This window comes from Sturnira hondurensis, unplaced genomic scaffold, assembly GCF_014824575.4.
Source record: "Sturnira hondurensis isolate 20B ecotype Veracruz unplaced genomic scaffold, ASM1482457v3 Scaffold0016184, whole genome shotgun sequence".
Taxonomy (NCBI): Eukaryota; Metazoa; Chordata; class Mammalia; order Chiroptera; family Phyllostomidae; genus Sturnira; species Sturnira hondurensis.
In genome coordinates this window covers 2,955,566-2,972,239 of record NW_028088815.1, presented here as the reverse complement: position 1 = coordinate 2,972,239, position 16,674 = coordinate 2,955,566, and the positions used below count along the sequence as shown (strand labels likewise).

The 16,674-nt window shown below is 36.0% G+C and overlaps 1 protein-coding gene and 1 non-coding gene across 3 annotated transcripts in view; one reads left to right on the top strand and one right to left on the bottom strand.

Moving 5' to 3' along the window:
- The window catches only part of PCCA (propionyl-CoA carboxylase subunit alpha), a 468,144-nt gene that overhangs the window by 224,961 nt on the left and 226,509 nt on the right, over positions 1–16,674 (top strand). For both annotated transcript variants that reach the window (XM_037065798.1, XM_037065799.1), the window contains 2 exons: positions 3,698–3,766; positions 5,309–5,384. In XM_037065798.1, coding sequence (XP_036921693.1) covers positions 3,698–3,766; positions 5,309–5,384 — 145 coding nt within the window. The remainder of the gene's footprint in view (positions 1–3,697; positions 3,767–5,308; positions 5,385–16,674) is intronic.
- Positions 7,386–7,495, bottom strand: LOC119000725 (U6 spliceosomal RNA). Its single transcript, XR_005069391.1, has one exon. It is a non-coding gene; the product is annotated as a U6 spliceosomal RNA (small nuclear RNA).

Here is a 16,674-nt window from a genome sequence, read left to right as displayed (position 1 = left end):
AAGTGGACAGTGATCACTATTCCATAGTTCTTTTATATTTAACAGTTCTTCAAATCGTTTTTGTTGCATGAAAAGAACAAGGACATACTTTTTCTTTTAATCAAGGTAATAAGTGTATATGTGTGTATATATATATATATATATATATATATATATATATATATATAGCATGATGTTAGCTAGTGGATGACAAGGCTGTACCATCTGTGAATATGATTATTTACTTTGATTACTGGCATGAAGGTGGTGAAAGATTACAGGAGAAATTGTAAATTTGAATGTTATTGGATATGTGATTTATTTTACTTTTTAAAATTGTTTTTGCCCATGTGCTTTCTAAAGGGACTTGACCCTTTCTAGGATTGGAGACTCCATGCTGTGTTCAAAGCCAGAAGGCAGAAAAAAATTGTAAAGATTTAACAGGCATTATGTGATGTTGAATAGCAGATGAGAAAACAAGTATCATAGGGCCACATCTAAACATTTTTTAATCAAACAAAAGGTATTAAATAAAAATTCATAATGATTACTCTAGTTGTTAGAAGTTTTCACCGTGTTGTAATAGCTAGTAGAATGTCAAACATTTTGCCCTCACAAGTTTTTGCAATTTGCAATTTTCAAACGTGAAACCTGTTGAAAGTACAAGTGATAATGGACAACTATACCCCCTACAGTCTTTGTTCCTCCAAATCTTTCTTCAATTAATGCTGCGGCAGGAGTTTTATGTAATAACATTTGTGTTTGTGAGCCATCCATAGAAAGAAAAAACAATTAAAATGCCTTAAATGTTCTGCTTACTGCTGTTATTTGCTTGTGTGAATGTTGCATGTCAGCTAAATGGACCAAGGAATAGATAAAGCGATTGGGTTCAGGAGAGTGCACACTAAGCTTTGTCTATCATTATTGCTGGGAGCAATCAAATTGATGTCAGCAGGACAGTAGATGCGTTGACAGCTGTAATTATGTATCTCCATGGTGATCACTTTTGGCCTGTCATGGAGGCCCGTGAGTCCCCTGCCTTGGAAGCATTTAATCAGATTGGGCTGTCACTTGTCAGGTAGACATGTCGGGCTGGGAGTTGTGCTGAGGGGGAGAGGTGAATTGAGAATTAAGGGTGGGAGATGGCTTATAGTTTCATAAAGTCCACTGTTGGTACACAAGAAAGACGTTTAAATTATGCAAGAGGTTTCTGAGCAATGGTTTAAGACTCTCATACATAGGTGCTGGGGTGTTTTCCTCCTTGTCTTCTTAAACTAAATCAGCCATTTTTAACATAGTGTCTCTATGTTTTGTGTCTCAGCATTTTGGTCACAAGAATACACACTTCAGAGTTAACTTATGCTTTGTACTTTTCACATGCTTCTTTAAGCCTAAAATTTATTTCTGTGGCAAACATGAGGGCTTTATTTTTATCTTTGGCCACCATATTTTGTAAATATGTTATTTTCAGACTGCAATTTTGTTCTGCTCAGGAATTTGTGAATAATTTTATTTGACTTTATTCCTAAAGCTTTTAGTACAAAAGCTAAATATATTTTTTGTATAGCCTTTTTTTTCACTGGGATGAATGGAGACTTGATTTTACTTTTATTTCATTGTTAGATATTTTAAAAAGCTGATTAATATTTGGAAAAAATGCATAAATGATAAATTATAAGTGGGAGTTTTCTTGTTATACTTTTAAATTAGAAATGTTGATTTGTTTATACAAAGATATGTGTTGATTATATATAGTACATCTTGATTTTAACCTATAAGTTTTTTAATGAAAGTGATATCTGTAATCATAATTTTAATAAATAACAAAAACATAGTTATATCTGATAGCTCTAAGTAACCTAACTCTTGGGATGCTGTTATTCAAGATAACTAAAATTTTAAATTATGAACCACAGGAGAATATAACAAATATTCTTTATTGTCTGTCATTTAATCTGGGTTGAACATCAAAGTTCCACACTGACATTATATCACTTTATAGAGTAAATAATGGAATATATTAAAAGATAAAAGTTCTAGAATTTGTATCAATCTCAATTTTAAGTACAGCTTTAGCAAGCATGCTATGATTTCAAATAATATGTAGGGGTAAAATGAGCTCTTAAACATTTTGTCACTAAAATTAAGAAATTGTAAGCTCAGGGCCATCTTTCTGTTGTATAACTTGATTACCAGTTACCATTTTGGGGCTACTTAAATGTGGGAGAAGATAGATTATGATTTTATTGCTTTCAAAGCTGTCCCATTAATTCTTTTCTAGTTTTTGTAAACACTGAACCTCAGTTTATGTCCTAAAGTATGTTTCAGAAAATAGAAGGCCAAGGATATTTTTAAGTGCACTGAATGACTTTCATTAAAATTAAGACTTCCCTATATGAATGTGAGCGCGAATACAAATCTCTCTATTTTGTGTTTACAAATACCAAAATAAAAGCATTCTGGGTTAGTTATAATGTTATCTTCTAAAACCTTGCCAAGAGAATATTAGGAGTGTGACTTTTTAAAGAGAATTAAACTATGCTTTATCTTTTTGATGTCACCATAATAAAGCCATCATCATATTCTCATGTGGATGTCCTAGACAAGAGTTCTACATGTGGTCCCTTGGCAGTTTCCTAAATTAAAATATTAAAGGCTTAACAGCCGCTGAATTGACCTTTTTCTGCTTTGCTGCAGACAGATGAGCTGCTGTTTATTAGAAAGGCTTCTTCCCACAGGTGAGGAGCTATGTGAGCTTCCGCTTTTCTCTTCCTATGCCTTTACAATGCTGGACATCAAAGTCCTGCTGGTCTAGCAGCTTCAATTAAATTCTTCCATTTTCAAGACCCCTAGGACATGCTTGACAGTCTTAAGTAGTATTTGGATTAGCTTTTAAATACTTCAGATTCCAAAATTTAGGCACAATAACTTAATAACTATTTCATCCTCAGCAACTGCTCATTTAAAGAGTTTTACATGGCTAACCTCTGTGCCTTATTGCTCATATCAAACAGGGAAACGAAAACAAGAATCAGCAACATACTAACCAACTTGATGGCTGGTTAACAGCAATCAGACTCTTCAAAAGAATTTTTGAACTGGTGCTATTCCCCCGCCCCCCCACTAAAATAGCAAAATCAGAATTCTGATTGGGGCTGTGTCCTTACAAAGCAAATCCATGAAAAAAGCTGTGTAAACATTAAAGTTTCAGGACCTAACAGTAACAGAAAAAAAGCCTTTTACAGTTGAGAGGGTGAGGCAAAAAAGGAATGTGTTACAGACATGAAAGCTCCAGGACAAGCTTACCTATAAAGCTGATGAGCGGAGCTCATGAGTACAGCTTGACTGGGGTCCTGGGTGGAACTCTCAGAAGGGTACAGTGGGAGTGATTAGAAGGGGCATCATTCAAGCTATGTTTCAGGTAGAGACATCGTCACAAAGCTACAAACATATTACAGAATAGTGATGTATAAGTGCTGCTCTTCCCCCTGCTTTTTAGTTTCATCATTTACTGGGAAAACAAAAAATATGTGTTGAACAGCATATTAACAGACCAAGATATTTTTGTCTCTATATATTTCTAGATTGTTGCTCTATTTTCTAGAAGCTAAATGTTGAGATTGAAATTATTCATCTGTTCTATGGATATTAATTTTTTCTTAGAAAAATGCCTATGTGTACAATATGCAGTTACTTTCATTTTTTTTCTGTCTTCCAGGTTCGGGTTGATAGTGGCATCCAACCAGGAAGTGACATTAGCATTTATTATGATCCAATGATTTCCAAAGTTAGTTCTATTTCTTAATGGTTTCTTTCAGTTTTCTTCTGAAAAGGCAATGAACCTGTTTAATTAAAAAGTTTGAAATTGGTCCTTTATTTGATTCACGTGCTAAAATTAAACAAGTATATGTACTGATGGAAGAATGAAAGCAGAATAGAGTTTCTTTTAAGAGAGACATTTCAACATCATGTTAGTTTGCAACACTCCCTCCTCCCCTATCAAATCAAATCAAACTACTAAGTGTCCCCCTCCCCACAACAAACTTACCTAACCAATGACACCAACCCAGTCTATTGCAGTGAGAAGTGTCTTCCGGGGAGCATTCCTGAAAATTGCCTGTGATAAAATTAATGAATGGCAGGTGATGTCAAAGAGTTTGGTTGATAGTCTGTGTTTGTTAAAGTACTTTTTATGTTTTTTCTTCAAATTTTATAAATCACTAATTATATAGACTTGACATAATTAAATTTTATGTAAGAGTATAGGGTGTCTTTTTGCCCAGTAGTTTTTGAAATCCGACTTTCCTGAATACATTACCAACTCTACTCAAATCTTTAGATTTTAAAAAATGTTTGTAAATTTAAGATATGAGAAAATGTAAAATTCTGATTGTCATAGTTAAAATTGTGACTTTTATTTAGGAAATTCTGTTTTCTCTGAAGTTTTATACTTGTATTTAAGAATGACTTTTTAATTAAAAATCTTATTTCTTAAGATGATCTCCCTCATTTTGGTGGGGTGAACTTTTAAGTAGTTTCAGTACTATTCAGTAGATTCAATAAATCACTTTTTATTTTTATTTTTTCATTTGTTTTACACTTGTTAAAATGAGCTTTAGGTATTTTATTTGTTAGAGAAACACTAATTAATAAAAATACATAAAATAGTATAAATTGATTTAAATAGACAATGGTTTCATTTTTAGATGAATACATATCTGTTCAGAAACAGTCCTGAAAATTAATTTTCAAACTAATTAAAGTACTAAAATGTACTAAATGTATTACATAAATGTATTGAATGTACTGAAGTGCAGGCTACAAATTGATTTTATAACCAGAAAAAACTTTCATGAATTATTTTAGTATTAATATATATAAGATACATGTAAATAAGCACAAAATCATATAGAACAGTAAGTTTTTTTTAGCTTCTTTGCTATGTTATTTGTAAATGTTAGCTATTCATGGTGTCAAACTTGGAAACCACAGAGAAATAGGGAATGAGAAAACATCTTGCCTAATCTTTCACTAGCCTGGATGTTTCATTTTCATATCTTTACTTTTATATTTTTATGCTGGTTTTTGTTTATCTCAAATAGCTCTTTACTGTGATAGTGAAAAACAGAAGAAAGGTCTGAAGTAGCTTGATTCTAATATTTATTTACTTAGAAAAATCTTAATTGACATACTTAATATAAATCAACCCACTGTAAAATTTGAAAGATATTATGGGAAATCTGTCATGAAATATTTTAATTTTTAATAGGATGAATTTTTTGATAGATGGTATGTATCTTTATAAATCTTTTTGTTTGTTTGCTTTTAGCTAATCACATATGGTTCTAATAGAACTGAAGCACTGAAGAGAATGGAAGATGCATTAGACAATTATGTTATTCGAGGTAAAAATAAACATTTGAGATCCTGTTATTCATCCAGTTCTAGAAAATAGCTTGAAGATTTACTAATCAGGGAATTTGATACAATATTTACTTACTATGTGTTTAAGTGGAATAAGAAACGCTTGAATTAATTAAACTGACATACTAGTTTAGAGTAAGTATTTTATTTTCTTTAGCAATCTTATGCTTTACTTATATACCTTAAATCATGTTTTATCAAATAACTTAATTTATGATCTTTCCTAGATGAACATTTAGTATTTTAGAGGTATACATTACATGTAAAATAGTTCTTTACTCTGAAGACTGCCAGTGCACTTTAAGAGCAGATTTGTTGCATTATTGTCTTTTTTTCAGGTATGAAATTTGAAAATGTATCGAGATATAAAATATAGTGGCTTATAGTTGACTAATTTGAGGGTAGAAGGAAGAGCTCTTCTATGAATCAGAAAAATATATAATATTTTCTAGCAAATACAATTTTGTAACCTCATTTATATACAGGATATTTCTCTTTTTTTTTCCAAATTTTTTTATTTAATTATTTTTCAAGTACAGTTTTCTGTCTATTACTCCCATCCCATCCCACCCCCATCCTCCCCCCTCCCTCCCATTTCCACCCTTCTCAGTTGTTGTCCATGTATCCTTTATATAGGTTCCTCTAAATCCCTCCCTTATTTCCCCTGAAATTCCCTCCCCTCTCCCCTCTGGTCACTGTCAGCCTGTTCTCTATTTCAGTGTCTTTGGTTATATTTTGCTTGCTTGTTTGCTTTGTTGTTTAGCTTCCTGTTAGAGGTGAGATCATATGGTATTTGTCCTTCAACACCTGGCTTATTTCACTCAGCATAATGCTTTCCAGTTCCATCCATGTTGTTGCAAAAGGTAGGAGCTCCTTCTTTCTTTCTGCAGCATAAAATTCCATTGTGTATATGTACCATAGTTTTTTGATCCATTCATTTACTGACGGGCACCTAGGTTGCTTCCAACTCTTGGCTATTGTAAATTGTGCTGCTATGAACATTGGGGTGCATAGGTTCTTTGGGATTGGTGTTTTAGGGTTCTTAGGATACAATCCCAGCAGTGGAATTGCTGGGTCAAAAGGCAAGTCCAATTTTAGTTTTCTGAGAAAATTCCATACTGTTTTCCATAATGGTTGTACCAGTCTGCAATCCCACCAACAGTGGACCAGAGTCCCCTTTTCCCCACACCCTCTCCAACATTTGTTGTTTATTGCTTTGTTTATGATAGCCATTCTCACCGGTGTAAAGTGGTATCTCATTGTAGTTTTAATTTGCATCTCTCTGATAGCTAGTGATATTGAGCATCTTTTCATGTGTCTCTGGATCCTCTGTATGTCCTCCTTGCAGAAGTGTCTGTTCAAGTCCTTTCCCCATTTTTTAATTGGGTTAGTTGTCTTCTTAGAGTGAAGTCGTGTGAGTTCTTTGTATATTTTGGAGATTAAACCTTTGTCTGAGGTATCATTGGCAAATATGTTTTCCCATACAGTTGGTTGTCTTTTTATTTTAATGCTGTTTTCTTTAGCTGCGCAGAAGCTTTTTATTTTGATGAGATCCCATTTGTTTATTCTTTCCTTTATAGTCCTTGCTCTAGGGGACATATCAGTAAAAATGTTGCTGTGTGAAATATCTGAGATTTTCCTGCCAATGTTCTCCTCTAGGACTTTAATGGTGTCATGGCTTATATTTAAGTCTTTTATCCACCTTGAATTTATTTTGGTGTATGATGTAAGTTGGTGCTCGAGTTTCATTTTTTTGCATATAGCTGTCCAGTTCTCTCAACACCATTTGTTGAAGAGGCTATCTTTACCCCATTTTATGATACTGCCCCCTTTGTCGAATATTAAGTGAGCATAGACACTTGGGTTTATTTCTGGGATCTCTGCTCTGTTCCATTGGTCTATGTGCCTGTTTTTATGCCAGTACCAGGCTGTTTTGATAACAGTGGCCTTGTAATACAGTTTGATATCAGGTATTGTGATGCAAAAATATGGAACACTTCACGAATTTGCGTGTCATCCTTGTGTAGGGGCCATGCTAATCTTCTCTGTATCGTTCCAATTTTAGTATATGTGCTGCCGAAGCGAGCAGTACAGGATATTTCTAATACTTGACAAAATGTGATTCTGTCAGCCTTTGGGGTAGTGGTAACTAATTTGCGAACAGCCATTATATTTAGATAATCAAAACAAAGTTATACTTATTACCCTTAAGGAGTAAATTGCATTCTAAATGTTATTAGCAACTTTTCATTCATAATGGAAAGATCACTTTAGCCCAATGCAAATTATCATCAACTTCAAAATAATGGACTTTAATATCAAATTTAAAGTGTAAAATATAAATTCACTTTGAATTATGAGATTTGTGTAGGAAAGACCACATATAAACAATATTTCTTTTTTTTAGATTTTATTTATTTATCTTTAGAGGGGAAGGGAAGGAGAGAGGGAGAGAAATATCAATGTATGGTTGCCTGTGGTGCATCCCCTGCTGGGAACTGGCCCTCAACCCAGGCATGTGCCCTGGCTGGGAATCGAAGCGCGATTGTGTGGTTCGCAGGCCTGCACTCAATCCACTGAGCTACGCTAGCCAGGGCCATATAAACAATATTGAAAGCCCATTTTAGGTCATTCTTGATACTGTGTGCTGGATTATAAACTTTCATTGCATCCTGGTGTGCTTCTCCAAAGCATTTACTGAAACTGTAATTAATTAATTAGTTGTGTAATTACTGCATTTTTAGGACTATGAGATGCACTGGACCATAAGACGCACCCAGGTTTTAGAGGAGGAAAATAAGAAAAAAAATTTTGGAGCAAAAAATGTGGTAAAATATTTAATAACATAAATAACATAGGCTGCTGCCATTCCCCACCCCTCCACCCCCCCCCTCCCCCCCACTGCCTATAGCAAGCCAGGCTAGCTACATTCGGACTATAAGATGCATTCCCTTTCTCCCCAAATTTGGGGGGAAGTGCATCTTATAGTCCAAAAAATATGGTAACTGCTAAATATTGGATTGTCTCAAAAGAATATTAGGTACATGAGGGCAGTAGTGGTGACTATCTTATTTATTGTATATTTCAAGTGCTTAGCAGTGCCTGACGCATGGTAGATGATTAATATTTGCTGAATGAATTAAAGAAAGATTGAGTAGTAACTATGCCTATTTCAAAGAGTTTCTAGTAAACTTGTTGTGAAGATACATAAAGATAAGTATGGTATAAATAGGTAGATGTCTTAATAGTGGAGTGAAAAAGGAGAGTGAGGAATCTGAAGTGCGGAGGGTATATGTTTTTCCTCACCTTCTCCTTTTGGTCCTTTGAAAGTAACATGACTACTGATTTAGGACTCATAAGTGGCAGTATTTTAAAAAAAACACTGGTAACTTATTGTTGAGCTGAAATAAAAGGGATAGCACACTCAGGAGTGTAACTTGCTATTGTCTTTTGGAAAAACAATCTGACATTAGAAGTTAAAATAAAAATACATACCCTTTGACCTAGCTGTTCAGTTTTGAATATCTCAGCATACATCTTGAGTGTAGATCATGTTCCTACAAAACCACAATACCACTATCACACCAAAGGAAATTAAAAGTAATCTCATAATATCATCTGATGTACTCTCCATATTCAGGTATCCCTAGTTGTCACCAACGTGTCTTTTTAAATGTTTTTTAACTCCACACACAATCTAGTCAGAGCTTACACATTATTTTTTGTTAGGTATTGTTATGATCTTGCCCTCTTTGTATTTTATATCATTAATATTTTAGAAGAGTCAGGGAAGTTTTCTTATAGAATGTCTTATATTCTAGGCTGGAGTTCCAGTAATGTTCCACTGAATGTACTTGGGAAATGAACTGGAAAGCTGGGGGTTACAGTTGGAATGTGATTTATTTTGAAATGGTGATTTTTGAATGTGGTGTAGTTATTGAACACTAAATGGTTTTTGGTGTGACCTTGGGACTAGGTTGATGTGGACACCGGGCCACAGTGTCCGAGTCATTATGGATGAAATGAGACATTCACATGGACTACCGAGTCTGGTGGAGGAAAAGGGACAGCATGGCTTTTCTCTCAAGGGGAGCAAAAGCCGTGGCCCTTGCCATGACTGGCCCTTATTGGGTTTCTCTGCACATCACATGATGGTCCTCATTTACTATGCATAGGTTGCTTTAGGTGATTACTTTTTACAGACCACAAAGGAGCCAATGCTGCTAATCACATCACAGAAGAAGGATATTAGCAAATGAAAAGGCAAAAGTGGTTGGACTGGTTACACTCATCCCTGGAAAGTTTAGCATGGATTTTAGGAAGTTACTTTGCAGTAAATGTTTGCCACAAATCCGGGTGAGGGAGTTTTTAGCAAAAGCAAGACTCAAAGCAGCCTAGGCATATTGCAGGCCTGATTCCCCACAGGGGAACCTATCCGTGGGCATGAGTCCTGTGCATCTCCGAGTGGGAGCTGGGCCCACACCACGCAGAATGGTCTCCTACACTAGGTAGCTAAAGCTGAAGACTAGTTTATTTGGAATAAGACCATAAAACCTGAGTGGTGGGATCATCCACACAGAGTGACATAAGTTAGGATTAGAAGGAAGGTCATAAGTTGGTAACATAAATTCTATAGTGAATGTTGGGTTGTGGCAAGAATGTTGACAGATGACAGAATTAAAGAAGGTTTTATGACAGGATAAAGTAGACCTTAAGAAAATAGGTTTTTCCAAGGATTAGAATAGGTGATATTTTGGAAGAGGCAGTAGATTACAAGGAGGTGTATGAGGGTTGCTGGAGAAGTGAGGTTCCTGAGGGCACTGAGGCCTCCAGGTGAGGCAAGAAGGTACCTGGAATGTTCTATGAAGATAATGTAACAATAGACTTGACTGATGATGGAGCAGGAATCTCAGAAGATGTGCAATGCCTTGGAAAAGAGAGGAGGTGCTCTGCAGTGTTGGGAGTAGTTGGGTCAGCTGAGGTTCCAAGGATGAGGGATGGTCAGAGAAGCTTGTACTTCTGGTGATGAGTGCAGAGTCCTAGCAATACCCTGGAAGAAGGTGAGCTCTTGGGGTCAGAGGTATTCTGAGGGGTCTGGGCCTGTACACTTCATCAAAATAACTTTATATCTATTTACTTTTTTTGGCCCCGTTGTCCTGTGCTACCACTGCCCATATTGTGGATCACCATATACTTTCCTGAATGGATTCTCTGTAACTACTTTTTATATGCATCAATCCATCCTTCAGTATGGACTGAATAAACTTTTTAAAGTATAAACCCAATCAGTTATCACTTCCCTGCTAAAAACCCTTTAGTTTCTTCCTGTTTCTTTCACAGTCCCATTTCCTTCACGTTGGTGGTATAGTTCATTTATGCCACTTTTGCTCATGCCTCTTTTTTTCTTTTTTAAAATATATTTTATTGATTATGCCATTACAGTTGTAGCATTTCCCCTTCTTCATTCCCCTCCACACTGCACACCCCTCCCCCACCATCTCCCCCTTTAGTTTATGTCCACATGTCACAGGTTCCTTAGATTCTATGTTTCCCATACTATTCTTGCCCTCCCCCTGTCTATATTCTATCTACAGTCTGCTACTTATTCTCTGTACCTTCTCTCTCCTTTTCCTCCTCTCACTCCCCTGTTGATAACCCTCCATGTGATCTTCATTTCTATGTTTCCACTCCCGATCTAGCTGTCCTCTTAGTTTGCTTTTGTTCTAGGTGTGGTTGTTAATAACTGTGAGTTTGCTGTCCTCTCACTGTTCATATCTTTTATGTTCTTTTTCTTAGATAAGTTCCCTTAACATTTCATATAATAAGGGCTTGGTGATGATGAACTCCTTGAACTTGACCATATCTGAGAAGCACTTTATCTGCCCTTCCATTCTAATTGAAAGCTTTGCTGGATAGAGCAATTTTGGATGTAGGTCTTTGGATTTTATGACTTGGAATACTTCTTTCCAGCCCCTTCTTGCCTGTAAGGTCTCTTTTGAGAAATCAGCTGACAGTCTGATGGGAACTCCTTTGTAGGTGACTGTCCCCTTATCTCTTGCTGCTTCTAGGATTCTCTCCTTCATTTTCATCTTGGCTAATTTAATTATTATGTGCGTTGGTGTGTTCTTTCTTGGGCCCAGCTTCTTTGGGACTCTCTGAGCTTCCTGGATTTCCTGGAAGTCTATTTCCTTTGCCAGACTGGGGAAGTTCTCCTGTATTATTTGTTCAAATAAGTTTTCCACTCGTGGCTGTTTCTTTCCTGCTTCTGGTACCCCTGTAAGTCAGATGTTGGAACGTTTAAAGATGTCCTGGAGGTTCCTAAGCCTCTCCTCATTTTTTTGAATTCTCATTTCTTCATTCTTTTCTGGTTGGATGTTTTGTTCTTCCTTCTGGTCCATTCCATTGATTTGAGTCCCAGTTTCCTTTCCATCACTGTTGGTTTCCTGTGCATTTCCCTTCATTTCAATTAGTTTAGCCTTCATATGTTCCTCTAATTTGTGACTATAATCAACCAGTTCTGTGAGCATCCTGATCACCAGTATTTTGAACTGTGCATCCGAGAGGTTGACTCTTTCTTTTTCGCTTAGAGTTATCGGCTCTGGGCCTTGAGTTCTTCTTGAGCCATAATGTTTTGGTCTGTTCTTGCCTGTTACATATGAGGGGCAGAGCCCTAGGTATTTACCAGGGTGGGGCAACTCAGTCGCTTGGTTGTGATGCTGTATGTGGGGGTGGAGTCAAAGAGGGGTAATGGCGATCCCCTCTGCTGCTTTCCACCGCTGGGGCCTGTGCTGTCTGTCTCACTGCTCGCTGTTTTGCCTGGTTTATCTGCGTGCAAATGTGTGACTTTGGTCAGCCTGCCACCTTGCATCCTCACGGAGTCTGCCCATTGCCACCCCATGCCTGGGTTCTGCCGACTGCCACCTGCTCACCTGGGTCGGTCTGGCTGAGTTTTCCTACGCAACCCCGCTCTGCCAGCCGCTGGCTCTGCCCCTCTGTCTGGTTTGGATGAATGGTTCGTTGTTGTTGGACTTTGGTACAGTTCAATTTTCTGTGTTTTGGTTGCATTTTTGTTACTGAAACTTTGCTGTCTTTAAACTTGGTTGTGCAAGGAGGCACAGTGTTTCCACCTACTCTTTCATCTTGGCTGGAAGTTCCTGCTCATGCCTCTTTTTTTCTACTTCACTATTGCTATCCTCTCTCCACTTCAGGACCTTCATATTTAGGCTATTGTGTAAATGGCTGTAACAAAGATAATAAAAGATACAGTGACCTAACAGAGATATAATTTAATTTCTCTTCCATGTAATAATACAGAAAAGGTGTTGCCAGGGAATGTTAAGGTGACTCTTGCATTCACAGCAAATGGTTTTCATTATAAAGTCCAAAGTGGCTACTTTCATGCCCATTATTAGGTCTCAGTAGGAAGGTAGCGGAGGTAAGCAAGGTCATGTTCACTTTTCTTTTTTAAATTCACGGCATAACTTAGAAGATATCTTCTATTTTTGCTCTTATGCTATTTGAGTTTAGACATATGGTCAAACCTAGCTGTTAGGAAGCTGAGAAATGTAGCTGATATCAAGTGGTCATATATTAAACTAAAGAGTAGAATTTCTTTTATTGAGGTAAGGAAGGGAGATAGATATTGGTGGACAGCTAGGGAAATAGGAATATATATATGCTTCTGCTCATCTGTGGGGGAAAAAAAACACATACACAACGTCAACACTAATAAGATTGGGTACCTATAAGCAGTGTCGGGAGAATCTAGTGGGAATGTTACAGAAAAATGAAGCGACCAGACACCGAGGGTTCAGGAGCACGATCTTTATTACGTGCACAGGCCCAGAGGAGAGTGATCTCCAAATTCTGAGCCCTGAACAAAGGGTTCTTGGGGTTTATATAGTCTGCAGGGTCTTCCTGTCTACGTAGCAAGTGAATCACAGAAGCGGAATGCGGAAGTTAGTTCTATTTCCTTATTTGGGGATATCTGAGGTGCTGTGGTTCTCTTTGGCTGCGCGGCAGAAGCAGGTTAAACTCTCCTACGGGCGTTCTTAGGCTAGTGGAAAAGGGGGCTTTTCTCTTTCAGGAATGATTGAGAAACATGAACCAAAATACATGGCATGACGGGAAGAGACTTGTTTGATTATATATTTTTGTATAATTCTGACTTTTAGATCTATAGTAATATTTCAAAATAAGTAAAATCATTAATATTCTAGGGGAAAAACTCAAAATGGAATGCAGACAGAAATAAATGAACAGGAGTCTATAAATAATATACTCATGCTGAAGGAGAGAAAAAGCTAAACTTAGTTTTAACAATATTTTGACTGATATACTTAAGCTAATGACAAAATAGAAACAAACATTAAATTCTAGTATTAGGTTTTTTTTCCTAGTTCATAAGTTAGCAGTTCTGAAACCAGTTTATGTATATCCTGGGATTAAGGAAAAATATAGATAGATAGATTTGTGTGTATATATGTATATATATATCTCTCTATATTTTGGGGGGGTAAGAAGAGAGAAATTTCTCAGTATCAGAGAAGGGAGTTACATATGTGGGACTGGATAAAAGTAGAATGAACCCTATGGTATTGAAATGAAATTGGAGGTATTAGTATGAATTCTTAATTTTTACACAGAAAAATAATTATATATGTTGGGTATATGTGTGTTTGTACATGTGCATGTGTGTACACATATATAAACATTTTCTAGCTCAGGGTTTCTTAACTTTCTCACTATTGGCATCTTGGAGTAGACAATTATTTGTTGTGGAGGGGCTGTCATGTGCAAGGTAGGATATTTATCAGTGTCCTTGGCTGCTACCCACATTAAATGGCGGTAGCATCTCCTCAGTTGTGTGTCCTGGTGGGCAATCACCCTTAACTGAGAACCGGTGCCCTGCTTAGAGGTCATAGAAGCATTGACACTCATAGCAATGAGCACAACAAGCACCTAGGTTTTCTTTTCTAAATATCATTCTCTGATTTCAGGGAGATTAAAAAATGAGCCTGAAATATATTATATAACAAAGTAACTGAGTGTGCAAAAATGATATGTCAAAAAGATACAGGAACCAGCTTTAAGAAGCTCACCTGGCCACTCAGGGGAAACTTCAGCAAGAAAATACATAATGCCAGCAATTCATTAAGATCCATGGAATAAAATAAGGGTCTATGAGTTCTTACTGATATATATGTGTAAGAAAGATAATTGAGGAAGGAGGCACAGCTCTCCCTTATGTTAGATTTTTAACTAATAAGTATAGAAAAAGCACCACTTGGCAAACACCAAATTGTTTAGGCAAAAATCATCAGTGATGGATGCTAAAATCGGTGAGTGAACATTTGTTAAGTATAATGGGAAAATAGTACCTTTAAAATGGAAAAGCCTAACAACTTACCCAAATGATCAAAATTAACATAATTGTTAATGGAACAAATCAACAACATGTACTTCTTGATATACACTGAAAGGAAAGACATCATTCCTGTGACATCCTTTAAGAAATGTATAATGTGAATATAATCAGGAGAAAACAGACAAACCAAATTGAACGACAGGATACAAAATAAATGGCTTATACTCTTAAAAGTGTCAAGGTCAAGAAGCACAAAGAAAAGTGGATTAACTTACCTAGATCAAAGGAAAGTAAGGACACATGACAATTAAATGCAATGTGTCATCCTGGATTAGTTCCTGGACCAAGAAAAATTGTTTTTTCTTTTGTAGTAAAGTTCATAAATGGAACAGTTGCTGACATTTGAGTAAGGCCCATAGATTAGATAATGATACTGTTATTAATATTAATTTTCTGGCTCATTGTACTGTGATTACATAAGAGAATTACTTTGGTTTAGGAAATGCACACTCAAGTATTTAGATGTTAAGTGCATCATGTCTGCAACTTACCCTAAATATTTAAGGAAAAAAATGTGCATAGAATGAGAGGGAGAAAAAGAAAATAAATGATAAAACAAATAAATATGATAAGATGTTAACATTTGTATAATCTGGGAAAAGGATATATAGTAATTATTCGTATCCTACTTTTTGTGAGTTTCCTACAGTTTTGAAGTTACTTTAAAATAAAATGTTTTAAGAATAGCTGAAGAGGAGCATGTAGCTTCCTCTCCCCAAAGCTAACATGTGAGGAATAAAAACAGGCATTTGTGATTTTTACTTGTATATCACTCATCTAATTGTAAAGGATAGAGAGATTTTAAAAAGTACGTCATGAAAAGGAAGGACAGTTTACTCTCTAGTTTGATAGCTGTTTAGTTATTTAAGTATGTTTTTCCCTCTGAGTTGTTTGTGAGCTTTTGTTAAAATAAAGAATCTTTAGAGCAAAAATATAATTTAGTTAGAGTTAATTTCTGTGTTCCCATGAACAGTGGCTTTTGGCCTCTGTTTGATCCTGGCAGTGTGTGGAGCTAATGTCTGGCCAGTGTTTTGGAAACAGCAGGCAGTCAACAGAAAGCTGCACCTAGGGGTCCTCTCTTCTGTGGGCCAGTCATGATTTCTCACGCAGATGGGGCTTCCTGAACTCTGGCAGAGAGGTCAGTCCTTAATTCAAGAACATGTCTAAAATTCATAGTCATAATTTTTAGGAGTATGTGATTAATGCTATTGTTAAAAGTATAAACTAAGTCTTGGAGAGTGCCTCTACTTGCTAATTGGTTGAACAAGGATCAAAGACAGTATTGTCTTTTCTGGGACATAGAAAGAAAGTAAACTAAGCACAAAATGGTAAATTTCAAATAACGGAGGATATCTTTGAACAGTTCAATGACTTTTTCCATTTACCTAATCTTTTGAGCTTTTAGGCATAAAATATTTTTTTTTATTACTGCTGTTTGGCTAATGGTTTGGGGAGCAGTTGAGTCACCTAGATTTTGATGGTCTGACATTAGGCATTATTTTACATTACAGTCATTAGGAAAGAAAAACACAATGATTTGATTTTGTGTAGTAGTATGTAATATTATATTCAGAGAACATTAAAGAGAAAATGCTTTTGTGTATTAATTTTACTCCTGAAACAGCATTTATCAAGATAAAAGTGTATGTTTTTATGCTGCATTTACTACTCAAGTGGAAAGGTTTTTAAAAGTCCTGTTGCTTTATTTTTGTGATTGAATGGCTCTGTTCTTTGATATCCAAAATGTACATTAATATTTGCTTTTAATTCTTTTGAGCTCTCTAAAATCAGTGCTTTTTCAACTTTGAATATGAATAAAATACAACATATTATTTACCTTATAA